At 33.0% G+C, this 14871-nt stretch overlaps 1 protein-coding gene across 1 annotated transcript in view; it reads left to right on the top strand.

Annotated features, from left to right (window-relative positions):
- Positions 1-14871, top strand: part of Eys (eyes shut homolog) — a 1592434-nt gene that overhangs the window by 80837 nt on the left and 1496726 nt on the right. Inside the window, 1 exon segment of the mRNA XM_046432606.1 lies at positions 1814-1941. Coding sequence (XP_046288562.1) covers positions 1814-1941 — 128 coding nt within the window.

Genomic DNA, 14871 nt, shown 5'->3' with positions numbered 1-14871 from the left:
ACTGCTGATCAGCTGATTACATCACAGATTATCTAAACAGGACTGATGTAATTACCAGTCCTTTAAAGAGGAAGAGGGAGAAAAAGTATTACAGTCAGGGAGAGGTTTGAAGATGCTGCAATTCTGGTTTTGGAGTCGAAAGAAGGGATCATATGAAAACTGAGGTCAGCTTCTAGAAACCAGGAAAGTCAGGAAAATATTATCTCCTGTAAGTTCCAGAAGGAACAAACCTGGCATCTTGATTTTGGCACAGTGACATTCTGTTCAGATTTATGACCTCTGAAACTATAGGATAATAAATTTTATTTCTTTAAGCTACTAAGCTTGTAAAAAAGTTTTCGACACATAAAAATTTGTTATATGAATGAAAAATAGTGTAGTAAACTATGAAAATTTATTAGTAGGATCACTTGAAAAATTTTATTCTAAATTTGAGAATAAGAACAATTAAACACACTCTAACTTTACTAGTTATGAGTATCTTAAGAAGTGATCCTCAAGGATGTTTGCTTAACTATTAATTCATAAAAGTACTTTAACTCTTACTTGTTTTTGTGTTATTCATTATTATGTTTGAAAGAACATGTTTTATTATAAATAATTTTGAAGACACTTTATCATTTCCACCATCACCATGCAATAACCTTAGGCAAACTCTGTATGTTTCATATTTAGGTGTTTTTCTTTAGGGGAAGTGGTACCAGGGATTAAACTCGGGAACACTCAACCACCACATCCCTAGCTGTATTTTGTATTTTATTTAGAGACAGGGTCTCACTGAGTTGCTTAGTCCCTCACTTTTGCTGAGGCTGGCTTTGAACTCACAATCCTCCTGCCTCAGCCTCCCAAGCTGCTGAGATTACAGGCATGTGCCATTGCTCCCAGCTAGTTTTTTTTTTTTTTTATGAGTATTATTTAATTGGATTCCACAAAGAAGAAACACAATCATCTAATTCAAGTTCATAGGCATTTTATCTTAGAATTACTTAAATACTATTATAAGTTTGAAAACGATGATAAAGGAGAAAAAAGAGGGAAAGAAAAGAGGACAAGAGGAGGACAAAAAGTTATGAATAGTGCCTATAGACTACAGGGGCAATAACAGATAAGTTCATCAAATTTAGTTTTACTTTTGTCTTTACCTAACAACAAATGTATAGATTTATAACATTACGATCTTCTATTTTCTAAGTATAATCACATCAAATTTAAATGGCTTAAGACAATTATATCATTATTATCTCTATAGTTCTGTGAATTAAAATGTCTCAGCTAAGAGGTTCTTTTTGGTCCTAGTTTCTCATGAAGTTATAGTCAAAAAGTATCTGGGACTGCAGTTTATCTGGAAAGATTGATTTTTCACCTGTTTGGTGGCTTATATTAGCTATCAGCTGGGTCTTTAGCTGGGGCTAACAGCCTTAATCCTGAGGAAGACTTCTTCATGTGACCTGGGGTTCCTTAGAGCATGATGATTGGATTTCAATGAACATTCCCAAATACATGGAACTGCAGGACCTTTATGTCTGGCCTTGCTTAGTCACATAACACCACTTTTCAATAGTCACAGCCTTGTGTTCAATGCAGAAGTGCATAGTCTCCAACAGCAGATTGTTGGTTTCACCTAGGAGAAAAAGTTTGTGATTGGGGATATATGTGACATGTTAGAAAATAGAACATCCCATGTTACTGCACACAAAACAGCTTCCACATTTTTTAACAATTTCCTTCTCTTTCCAGGCAAGAAACCATTCATTATCTTTCAAATATCCAAAACCTTTGTAAAAATATTTTTAATCTTTAATTTAATTCCTAGGATGTTGTGTGCATCTCTTCATTAATACATTCAGGAAAGTTATGCAAGATAAATGAAACATCACATAATTCATTTTCCTGGAAGGGTAATGTTGCATGTATTAAATGTGAAGAAGACTACCAACACAGGTATAACTCCTTTTCTGCTTGTTTTAATACAATATTTAAGAATATTAAGTCATTTGGACAAAATGACAGAAGTTTCTGATTTTACTTTTGATTAATATCTTGTACTCATTTAATGTTAGAATAAAAATATTTGCATATTGTCTACTAATTTTGGTGTTAATTTTAAATAAGTTTTTATGGAATTCTCAAAAATGATTTGGGCAAGAAGTTATAATATAAATATTATATTTTATAATGGAAGTTTTAAGGTAAATGAAAATATTTGCAGAAGAAATGTGAATCCCTACCATATTATTTTCTTTTTACACATATAGTGTTAAAATTTGAAAGGGTAACCATCTCTTCCTCCAATTCACAAACCTCAGCTAATTGTTGTTAGTTAGGGTCTAGTCAGACTTTTAGGTGGTAGCACTTACTTTTTTGCCAAAAAATTACACATTTGTAAATGATATCCTGGCAAATAATTTTAGTTCACTTTAAACAGCTTTATAGGTATTTTCTCACACCATTAAAAATACAATTTGTACTGTTCACACTTGCTTAAGTTTTATCTTGCTGCTTAAAGAAAGTTCTGTTGGACTTTATTAAAGAACAGTAAATAGCCTCACAATTTTAGAGTATTTATAAAATTAGAAAATTAAAAGCTGGGGTATCATGTAGCCTTAAATACACCAAAAGAAGCATCATAGATATATATTGCATAGTACATTCATGAATTTTAAAGCAGCAGAAATTCAAAATTTCTAAAAAAAATAATACGTTGTTGAAAAGTGGCTTTTCAAAAAATGTGAAGAAAAGAAACTTCATCATTAGATCTTGGATGGTCTAATCCATTGAACAAATTTGTGCACATATTGGTGTTTTATCAACATACCAATAAACGCAATTAGTATTATTTCAAAAATAGTGGCTTTTAATTTACTATTTTTGGTTCTTTGCCTAATAGTGCTGGCATATTTGTGAATCTACTTAGGAAAATGGTCAGCTTTAAAAAATATAGCCACCACTATGCTAATATAGGTAAATATACATTCATCTATAATTATTGGTTTTATTATTTTACAATAAAGGGTTTATTTTAAACCCTTATTAACATTATCCTGGCAGCTTAGAATGCAGTTTTGTTTTAAAATAAATAATCAAGAGATAAATTAGATAACAAGAAGTATGGTTGTCATCTCTGAGTTTATTGTTCTGTTAATTAATGGATTTAATTTTTAAATAATGTAATTTGATCTGAAATCTTTTGCTAATGAGTTTTAGTTAATATGGGTGTTATAGAAATTCAAATTTGATTTTACAAAACTGAAAGAAAAAAATACCTCAAGTAAGTAGGTTAGGTTTGAAAACTTACTCATAAGGATCACATGAGTTACTCTCTGTATTCTGAAATTGTCCATACTATTAAAATAGACACTAGTATTGCTGTATGTATATACGTGGCTGTATAACCAATGTGATTCTGCACTTGGAAAAATGAGAAATTATACCCCATTTGACTCAAATGTCTGATATGTCAAGATCATTGTGTTGTAACAAGCAACTAATAATAATAAAAAAAGAATTTGAAGTATATATGGCCATGCCAACTCAATTTAAAACTCTGTCCCTTCCTTCTTCTCTTGATTAAGAGAAGAAGCACAATATGGAAAGTAACAGAAAAGTAAGAACAAAATTGGTCCAACAAGGCAGAAGCAACATTCTATTTTGAATTATAAATGAAAAGTAAAGCCTCAGAAATCAATAAGAATGTGATAAAAATTTTGTACACAAATGCAGAATTTTCAACTCCTAACCTTCTTTCCCCCAATTTATCAATGACAAACTCTGTTAACTCTTGTTACACTGACTTGGGTGAAGCGAAGGAATTAATATAAATTTAAAAAGCATGAAAATGAAATGATAACAAAATTAGTCTTAAAATATATTTTCTTTTTTCATAGTAGATGAACAAAATCAGTGAAAAACATCAGCAAAAAAAAAATCAAAACTATTGACTTAAATGATTTTACATTAAGAATATATCTGTATATTGCTAGTTTAGAAGCTATACTTTTATAGATCAGTGATTAAACTTTTAACTGAATTAGAAGTTCCTGAATGACTGTTCAGAACACAAATCTTTGTTCTTATTCCTAAGTTTTCTAATTTAGAAAGTCTGGAGTAGGGATTGTAAAGGTGCACTTCTACCAAACTCTCAAGAAATGCCAGTGCTGCTGTAGATTCCACCCTTAAGAATTGCTGGTCAATATAAACTCTAGCAGCATCATACAGAATATCTGCTTATGCATTTTACCCTAGATTAACTCCTTCAGCAAGATACAGTAACACCAGTTTGAGACAATATTGGCCCTAGTAACAAAAAGCATCACTGTCAGAAAAGAGTTAATTTCCACTTGTGAGTGCAAACCAGTAATTCTCTTACCACTTAAATGGCTGAAAGCTCAGGGGATCTATGGATGCTTCACATAGAATTTTATTATTATGAGCAGTAAGAGTGGGGAAAAAAACCACAACATCAAAAATGGCATTGCTGGGTGTAGCTGGTACACAGGAGAATCTTATAGAAAAGGAACAGGAGCAACTGAGGTTGTACAGACATCAGACCAGAGGAACACAAATTTAGTGATTTCCAAAAAAAAAAACAAGGAAGTGTGTCTTGGTTAGTGCTATCAGTACTTTGAATGATAGTTTAAAAATAAAATGAAGTTTGTGAATTATAGTTGTAATGACTATTACAAAAAATGAAACAAATATGTAAAACAATTTTCCTAATACACAAAGTAAATCAGCTATGATTCTGCCAGATAGTTCTCTCAAATATAGCAGCATAGGAGGGCTGAATTTTTTTAAAAGACTAACGACTATGGGAAGGACTAACAGAAACCAGTAGCAAATGTTTAATCATCCTGTTCTCATAAATAATCTGGAGCTATTATCCTTTCCTATGCCAAAGGGGAAAGCTAAGAGTACAATTACTAGGAACCAAAGAAAGAATTATATCTATATCTTGAATACAATATTTTACATGAACTGTGAACTCATAGAAATGCTCACAGTTATGTCTAAGCTACAGTCTGGCTGTGAGGAAGTGAAGGGAATAAACACTTGGATTTTCCCACCTTTTGCTGCTGCTCCATTTAGTAGTGTCTCATCACAACCACTGGTCAGCATCCTGAAATACAGTACAAATAGAGGGGAATGAAAAAGACTACATAGTACCTAAATCAAAGATAAGCAATTATGATAAGGTATTTCAAGATATAAAACTCTAGAGAGGATTATGCTAAGGGGTGAAGGAGAAATCACTGTCATGGAAGGGGTGAACAAATGGAACAGATATTCTTAGATTCTATGATGTGTTGCATATTTACGTGTCTGCTGGCCTCTGAGAAGCAGAATCCAAGATACATCTTCGAAGAGGTAGCCATTCATCTTAGTAAAATTGTATTTTGGTATGTATGAGAAGGCTGCCCTTAAACCACACAAGCTTGTGACCAGAAGACAGGCCCACACTTACTTCAAAATTGGCTGTTTAATAAGGTCATTCCTACTGAATATTATGATGTAGAAACTTTCAGTCATTTCCTGTACCAGCACTTCACAGAAAATTGGGAAAAAAGGAATTAGAAAATTCCTCCTTCTAGTTTCTGCCATCTTTCCATTCTGGCTACAAAAGTAAAAAAAAAAAAAAAAAAAAAGCTGTGAAATATTTTAAAATTACTAAAATAATGCTAGACTATCTCAAAGTATGTGAGTACAACTAGTCCAAGGAAAGTGAAAATTAATCTTTGCAATTGGTGATTGGAAATAATAGTTTCCTAAGTGTTCTTAATCACACACAAAAGTTTTGATTATGTTAGGTGATACATATAATAACTAATGTGATTGTGATTATTATATAATGATTGTGTATTATTACATATATAGACACACATATTTCTCAAATCATTGTGTTGTATGTCTGTTTTATTTTTTTTTTTCTTTTATTATAGGGGTTTGAACTCAGGGGCTTACACATGCTAAGCAAACATTTTACTACTGAGTTACATCCCAAGCCCTATATTTTAAATTTATGCAATTTTATTTGCTAATTTTACCTCCATAAAACTGGGGGAAAGAAATAAGTGAGATTATGATTGTATTAGAGAAAGATACATTAAGTGAGATGGTAAATGTTAAAGAATTTGAATTAGGAAGAATGTTTAAGAACCTTGCCTTTGGCTGCAAGAAGTATGTAAGTATAGCAGGGTTTGAGAGCATAATTTTTAAATAATTGAGATGTTTAAAGAGGAAGATGGAATTAAGTCCTGATGCCACAGTGAGGAAAAATAGGAACACATGTATAATACCCATATCCCAAGGCGTAAATGTTGAAGAAGAGTAATCACTACTTTAGACAGTGTAAAGGAAGAGAATTCTAAGAGGAAATGAGACATGTGCAGATCTCTTTGGAGGAAAAGAGTCTCATAGTGAGGAATGACCTGGGAACATTTGGCCTCTTGGGGTTTCTGAGGTAAAAGGTGATGAGAGGTTAATTTCGATGGCCTTGAAAGTAGATCATAGTGGGGCAACTGTGGATATGGGCATAACATTAGTCATGTGGAATTGGCTCAGAAGCTCACAGAGCTCAAGAAACAGTCTTTTGTGAATCCCCCCAAAGGCAACACTAAAGCAGGAGTCTGTGCTCTACTAGATTTAGGCAAATGGCTGGGGTACCAGGGCACTGAAAGATCCAGCACTAGTGAAGTTTTGTAGGTTCAGTGATCACCTCTTGTGATCACTAACCTATAAAAGGTGGTGGAGAAAGGGAATTCTGACATGACATAGAGAGTTCTGAGTTCTCCAAATACACTAGAACAAAATATGCTCTGCTTGTGCCCCAAGATTTTATACCAGTTTTGAAGACTATCATGAACTACAGTACTAACATTGCCATTTTTTAACCAAATGCACACACACTTACTTAATCTAATATCTACTGAATGCATTGGATCTACTATCATTTGCATCTCAATATGATCACATTCTGAATATTTAGAATGTAATGAGGAATGAGGACCCAAAACTAATTTTTAATATCACCACCTGGTGTTTTACTCATTCAATAATTTTTCAAATTTGAAAAACAATAGTTCATCATAATTTGAGCAACAATTTATTTAAAAATCTAGACAAACTAGATATTAGAAAAATGCAAATACTGTGGTTTTAAAAATCAGAAATATTGTGATATAAAGTTTTTTTTTGTTGTTGTTGTTCTAAGCTTTTTATTTTCTTCACTCAAACTCTAAAATATTTTATGGGAAAATGATGTTTCAATTTATTTTTTCAGCTTGGTTTTATTTCTGTTTCCTATTCATTGAATTGCAATTTTTATAGCTTTGACTCCTTCTTCAATCAGTGCATTAATATCCTTTCCCCCCTTTCAAGTGAGTTTCATGATTTCATTAAGCTGTGATGTCTCACCATGTTAGCCATGAATAGAGTTAGAATTTTCAGCTTCTGTCACAGTAGTTAATTAAGCATACACGTGACTGAACTGAAACACTGCATCCACAAAAATGCATGGTTCAACATATTTCCCTTCAATATGATAAAGTTATACTTCACATAGATTTCAAAAAATACTTTTTAAAATATCAATAGCATGTTTGGATCAGAAATTTATTCATTAATGAAATGCTTCAACGTGGACACTCAATAACTCAACTAACAGGAAACCTCAAAGATTTGAAATTAATTATTTCAAAATCTGGGCTGCTACAATTACTTGCATAAAAACCAAAAAGTTCTGGTTAATTTTTCTTATGAATAAAACATCTTAAAATTTAACAGGACAAAGTGTGCTAAAGTTTAAGAGTAGTTTTTAACTGAAGATTTTAATTATAGACAGTTAAAATATTTAGGACATTGTTGATATTCCTTTAGCAAAAGTAGATATGTGCTACTAGTAATGTGATTTTTATTTTCAGAGACTGTTACAGATGACAGAGGTCATCATATTATCTGGTTCTATAAGTGCCTCTTTTTGGGAATATTTGTTTCCATTAGTATAAAACCCTTTTTCCGTTAGTCCTGGACATGTCAATTTCTCCATAAATAATAATAAATAAAACATGAGTGAAGTTAGTACAGACATCTCTGTAAGGTTGAATCAGTTGAATTCATTTTGTCATTTCTAGGTTTTCTAAGTCATACTTGATCAAAGGATTCTTAGCTCTAAAATAATCTGTAAAATCTCTTAACACTTCTTAAAATTGAAACTTTCTCACTGTGCCCTCTGGATCACATATTGTTAGCAGTAAATTCTCTAGAATGGATATTATCTCTTCTACACCGTTCTTTCTTTTCCTAACTGAAACTAGAGGACCTTTTCTCCTGTAGACTACTTAGGTGTTCACTGTTCACATTTCCACAACCTGTGTACCACAGGAAATGAATTGCAAATAAATGGCTTTGCCACTTACTCTCCTCCTAAAGACCTTACCCATTTTAACACAGACATTTATACCTTCCCCTCTCTGATTCTTTGTTTGTCCTTCTCCCTTGATCATTAAGTGTTTTTCTTCCAAACTACTTCCACTAAAAGTTTTAGCACCCAGTTGACCTATTATTGTTTTTATCTCAATTGTGCATATATCTTGAGTGAGTTCACTTTCCATCTTGGATATCTACCCACCTTTGACACATATTTTACAAATTTAGTCCTCTTCCTCACCTCAGTTATTGACCTGAGTAACTGGAAGACAGTTACCATTATCTTACATAAGGAAAGCTACAGTTTAAGTAAATTCAAATGGTTTGTTTCCTTGTCTTCTTTTTGCCACAAAGAAGTGTGTATTTGTTTTAAAAATATGTCCCTCTCCTGCCACTGCCATCCAGTAGTTTTTTGCAACATGTAAATAAACTCTGATATATTAAAAATGCTCCCAAGGTGAATCATCTTTTGCTCCTGCCCATCTCTCCCCGATCATCTCTTCTTACCAAGGTCTCTTTGATTACTCCAGTGTTGTCACTTTGGTCTTTGAGAGTTTCTTTTTTGGCAGTGTTGGGTATTGAACCCAGGGCCTTGTGCATGCTAGGTAAGCACTCTACAAAATTGAACTATGTCCCCAGTCCTCTCTTTGAGGTTTTTCTATGCCCCAAGTTGTCTCCTTCTTCAAGACTCTGTATTTACTTGTCTCCATCCTTTTTCCAGAAAGCACAGTAGCTCAATATTTACTTCATTCATGATTTTGCTCAAATATCATCTCCTTAAGATGTCTTTGCTGCCAATTTTGACATTCTTAAAATAGGTCATTCCAGCCAGGCACAGTGGTGCATGCCTATAATCCCAGCGGCTCAGGAGGCTAGGGCAGGAGGATTGAGAGTTCAAAGCCAACCTCTGCACAAGCAAGGAGCTAAGCACATCAGCTAGACCCCGTCTCTAAATAAAATACAAAATAGGGCTGGGCATGAGGCTCAGTGGCTAAGAGCCACTGAGTTTAATCCCCATCACCAAACAACAACAACAAACCCTCATTCCTATTACTGTCTTTACTATTACCTACCTTTATTTTAATTATTTATTTTATGGCACCTATTCCTATCATTATATTTTTCTGTTTCTATAATTTTCATCCTCTGTCCCATAAGATAATGTAAATTAAAGCAGATAATTTGCTGTTTGAAGAGTGGAAACTCTTCATTGTATTTCTACATTCAAAGTTCAGAGTATATCATGCTAATTTTAATTACCACCCACAGAGGTCTAGTAAGGTTATATTAATGTTTAAAAAAACTATTAAACATGAATCATTTATGTCTCGAGATCCACATAGCGACCTACTTTTCAGTTTACGCCCAAAAGATAAATTGTTAAAATGTGAAAGCCTGTAAGTCTATATGTTTTGTTTGTCTTTGCCCATATAAGCCACAGTTAGTAAGCATGTAGTAGTAGTGCAAAGCTTTATTGTAAGAATAAGTCTTTATTTACTTCACAGGCTTTTTTCTAAGAAGTGGAATAGGTACATGACACTGTTGAAATTGATACAAGTAACTCTGCCTCAGAATCTCCATCTCTACGTGATAAAACTAAAACAGACAAAAGGGAACTGCAGTGCTTTATTTGAGACAAAAAAAAAATGCAACACACATATTCGAAAGGTTCAGGCCCTGAAAAAAAAATGTACCAAAACCCCCTCTGAGTTTTCAAACAAGTAATAGGAGTGTTTCAAGATAACAGAAGCACAGAAAAAACATTTGGAGTTAGTTTCTAACTATCTCTTTTCCATTTCCTATAATAGGGTAGTTTGAAAGAACTATTTCAGCAACTAGAAATCCATAAGCAAGAATGTGCTTCCATTCCAAGACTGACTCAGTTACATACTGTCTTTCAAGGAGTTCTTTCAACAATAATTTTCAATTTTTATTTTTTGATTCATAGGTAGTTACTTCATTATTTTAGTACATTAGTAATTTTCCATAACATTTAGTATATAGTAAATACTTAGTTTTATAGATTTACATTTATGAATTCTCTAACCTTAAAATCTGACATAAATCTGATTTCCATATTACATGAAATATTTACAAAAATGTTGGTGATGGAGCCCATACAATTTACTGCTATAACTATGGAGTTAATTGCTGTGGCTCTAATGAAGACCAGCACCTCTCATTAAAATTAGTAGTATGAATTCCATAAGTCATTGAGCAAAGTGGAATATTTTGCTCAAAAATCATGTTAGTTTGAAGAAGCAGCAAAGTTGTCAGCATTAGATTATTTCATTTGCTTTCATGATCAGCATCCTAAGGAGAAATTCTCCTGGTGTGTATGTAAGAAAGTAGCTTTATAAAATTAACACTAACTTAACCTAGTTCCCAGAGTACATGAGAAAAATCCAGTGTCCTTTAGTGTAATATGTATCTAGACTTTCTGCTTTCTGGCTCAGGCTTGTTCTCATTGTTCCTTAACTTAGCTAGAATTCTGGGAACAGAAAAGAGACATTCAAGGGCATAGTGTTTTACTGTCCCCTTTTCTTTAGGAATATTACAATAATTTAGGTTACTTTTGCCTTCCATTTACAGAGTATTTTCATATAGATATGTAACTATAATTTGGGTTTTCTAACAATGTCTAAAAAGGCATTTCTTTCCTCTTTCCCCTTATTTAAACAATCGATCTCCTTGACAAAAGTGGCTGCGAAATATTTTGAGTAGCTTAAATAAATTTGGTCTTACCTTTTATCATCTCAACAGGAGCAATGCATGCAGATTTTTATTGTTTTTTGAGCTAGGCAAACATTGTTAAAATAGCATAACACCAAGAGGACAACCAGAGAATAGTGGATACTTTAGCAATATAAATACTTCGATTATGTAAGAAGTATAAGTCAAAAATCAGCCCCACTTTAGTTTTTCTTCTCCTTTTTCACAAAGAATGAATGATGTTCTGAATTGAAGGGCTGAAGCCTTTCAGCTGCCAAAGAGGGAGGATAGTGTCATATAATGCAAGAGAGAGGCTGGGCCCAAGACACTCAGAAGAAGACAGATAGGACAGCTACTTGAACTTCATTGGCACGATTTTCCTTCTCCTTGCCAAATGATGTCTCACTTGGAACACTGCAGGGAGATATGGGACTTGATGAGGTAGCAAAGAAAAATAGCCCATATAAGAGAAGCCTTAAACTGTAGAGAAGAAATGAGTCAAAACAAAATGAATAGAACTGGAAGTCTTTGGACTTGGCATTTTAAATAAGAAAACTAATAAAAAATGCCAACAGATTCAAGAGGAGCACATACACACACATACACTACATACCAAGAATGCAATGAAAAACCCAGACTTTCATTTAAACAATTTATTTGAAATTTGAGGGAAAATGATGACCCACATTGCAGATGTCTAGAATATTTTAATGGAAGAATTATTTTAAGATAGATGAAGTAAAAATGTAATGAAGAGTTGCTTTCATCTTCATGAGAATAGGTGACTCTCACCCTAAGTTATGATCTTAACCAATAATGAGTTTTCCATAAAGCTGCCCATGGCAAATTTTGAAAAGCTGGAAACCACTAGTGCTTCCTGTTGACCTTAAATTGCTTGAATTTTCTCTCAAAATATTCTATACCCAATTGTTTATTTTCTATCTTGTCTCACTAAATGATAAGCTCAATGAGGGAAAGAAATTTGTACACTAAAATATGCACCATGCCTAGAAAAACAAATACCTATGTTATGAGCTTAAGACTTATTAATTAAGTGAATGAATGAACAATGACAGGGGGAGTTGAACATCAAGGAAGAGATCAAGGAGACCCAACATGTGCATAATAGCAGGACTAGAAAAAGAAAATAATATAAAAAAGAAAAAAAATTAATCATCTAGAACAATAGCAGCTCTCGAAGGTGTAAAGGTTATAGGAGGAAGCAATAATTAATCAAGTCGAATGTTTCCTTGAGCTACAGAAAGAACTGGGTCTGAATATTAAAAAGGTGCTCCATGCAACTCAAATTGACAATAAAGGCACAAAAGGAAAATCTATTAAACTTCAAGACAGCAAAGTCAATTTACCTACAAAGAAAAAGTAATTAGAAGAAAAAGTAGGGTGACATCATATTGTTTATTTGCAACCCAGGTCAGGTAAAGACACTCCAAAAGCATTGGTAGCCCTAGAAAAAGTAGAAAGTATCTGTAGACTACCAAAAGACTGCTGCTTTCTTCAAATCTATACATGATTAATATATATTAGATGATGAAGGAAATAGTTTTGTGTATGCCAAAACTCATACAATCTATCTCCAAATATTCTATCTGAAAACAATAATAAACTGACAACATTTTTTACTAAATGCTTCAGAATAGAAATCTCAAATAGGGAAATGTGAAGGACAAAAATAGGGTGTAAAAAATTAAGATTGAAATGTGCAAGCATGTGTGTATTTCTGTGTGCACACATACACATGTGTCACATAGGTAAATCTAAACAGAATATCTGAATACATAACTAAAATTAGTTATGAATTAGGGCTCCTGAAACGGAACATTCAGTAGGAAAAAATGATATTTAGTATTAGAATCTGAAACTAATAGGAATAAATTATTAAAAACAAGACTCCCAGAATTTAGACTGTGAAGGAAGTATAAATCATAAGAGAGAAATTTAAGTGTATATATGAAATGATAATGCATGCATATTAAATGATTAATAGTTCTTTCCAAAATAAATAAATATGTGGGTGTTTTTATTTTGTTTTTTAAGGTGGGGGTCAAACCCAGGGCTTTTCATATAATAGAAAACTGCTCTACTACTGATTATAGCCCTGATCCTTTTTGTTTTATTTTGAGACAGGGTCTGGTTAAGTTGACTGGGCTGCCTAGAAACTTGCTATCCTCCTGTCTCAGCCCCAAAGACAGTTGAGATTTCCGGTGTGTGTCCCCACATCCAGCTTCTAATAATATGTTATTGATTATGCATCAGAGAAACTAAAATTTATTACTAATAATGTGGACTTATGAAAGAAGCTTTCGGAATTATGAAGAGAAAAAATAAAATAAATAACAACAAGCCAAAGGAAAAGAAACTATGTACAAATGCCACATTTTTTTAATCCATTCGTCCACTGAAGAACATCTAGGTTGGCTCAACAATTTAGCTATTGTGAATTGTGCCGCTATAAACATTGATGTGACTGTGTCCCTGTAGTATGCTGTTTTTTAGGTCCTTTGAGTATAGTCTGAGAAGAGGAATAGCTAGGTCAAATGGTGGTTCCATTCCCAGCTTTCCAAGGAATCTCTATTCTGCTTTCCATATTGGCAGCACCAATTTGCAGTCCCACCAGCAGTGTATGAGTGTAAATTTTTCCCCCGCATCCTTGCCAACACTTGTTGTTATTTGTCTTCATAATGGCTGCCATTGTTACTGGAGTGAGATGGTATCTTAGAGTAGTTTTGATTTGCATTTCTCTGATTGCTAGAGATGATGAGTATTTTTTCGTATATTTATTGATTGATTGTATATCCTCTTCTGAGAAGTGTCTATTCATGTCCTTGGCCCATTTATTGATTGGATTATAATGGATAATTATGAATGTAATGCACTCCACTATTGTCATGTATATAATAAATAAATAAATAAGAAACTATGTAAAAACTATGAAATGAAAATATTGAGTATTAAAATGATCAAACACTGCTTGACATAGTTTTTCTTGTTAATAAAAGACATAAAATTTCATCATTTTGTTTATCTCACCTCCTAAATATCTTTACTTATTTGCTTATTTATTTATTTTTCTTCTGTATACTGGAATGAAGTATATCCTATTTATCTTTACTACCATAACAGCCCCTTGATCAGCCTCCAGACTATATTTATGTATTCCAAAAATTTCAAAGCTTATTATTTAACCAATTAACTGTAGTAGATGTATGTATAATACTCTAAATTTTAAGTTTCCAATAACTTTCATCACACTTTGAGGTGAAATCCAGAAGTCCAGAGAGTTTTCATGTTGTAGAATATTCTAGAACCAAGATATTTAGCTGTTTGGTAGGGAGTTCAGCAAAACTGGAGTTAAGTATAAATAGACATTTACATATTTTAATGGAAGCAAATATCCCTCTTAAATCATTTAATCACAGTCATGATGATTTGTATTTATACTTGTAAAGGACTATATGTCATGCTGGCATTTACATGAAGAAGGAGGAAAGGAAGGTATGAAGAAATGGAAGGAGAGAGGAAGAGAAAGGAGGGAGGGGAGGAGGGAGGAGGAGGAGGAGGGAGAGATGAAGTAATGAATATAGGGAGGCAAGAAGAATGGAAGAAAGGAAACAAAGACAAGGAAATGAAAGAAGACTCTTGGAAATCCTAAATGAAAGTCTTTCTCAATAAAGGGGAACACATCTTAAGGATAGAAATTAGTACTATTACTTGGACTCA

Source organism: Marmota monax, unplaced genomic scaffold, assembly GCF_021218885.2.
Source record: "Marmota monax isolate L192 unplaced genomic scaffold, Marmota_monax_Labrador192_F-V1.1 WCK01_AAM20220418_F8-fsc00116, whole genome shotgun sequence".
In the NCBI taxonomy this organism is placed as follows: Eukaryota; Metazoa; Chordata; class Mammalia; order Rodentia; family Sciuridae; genus Marmota; species Marmota monax.
The sequence above is the reverse complement of the archived record's forward strand: the minus strand, read 5'-3'. Positions and strand labels throughout refer to the sequence as shown.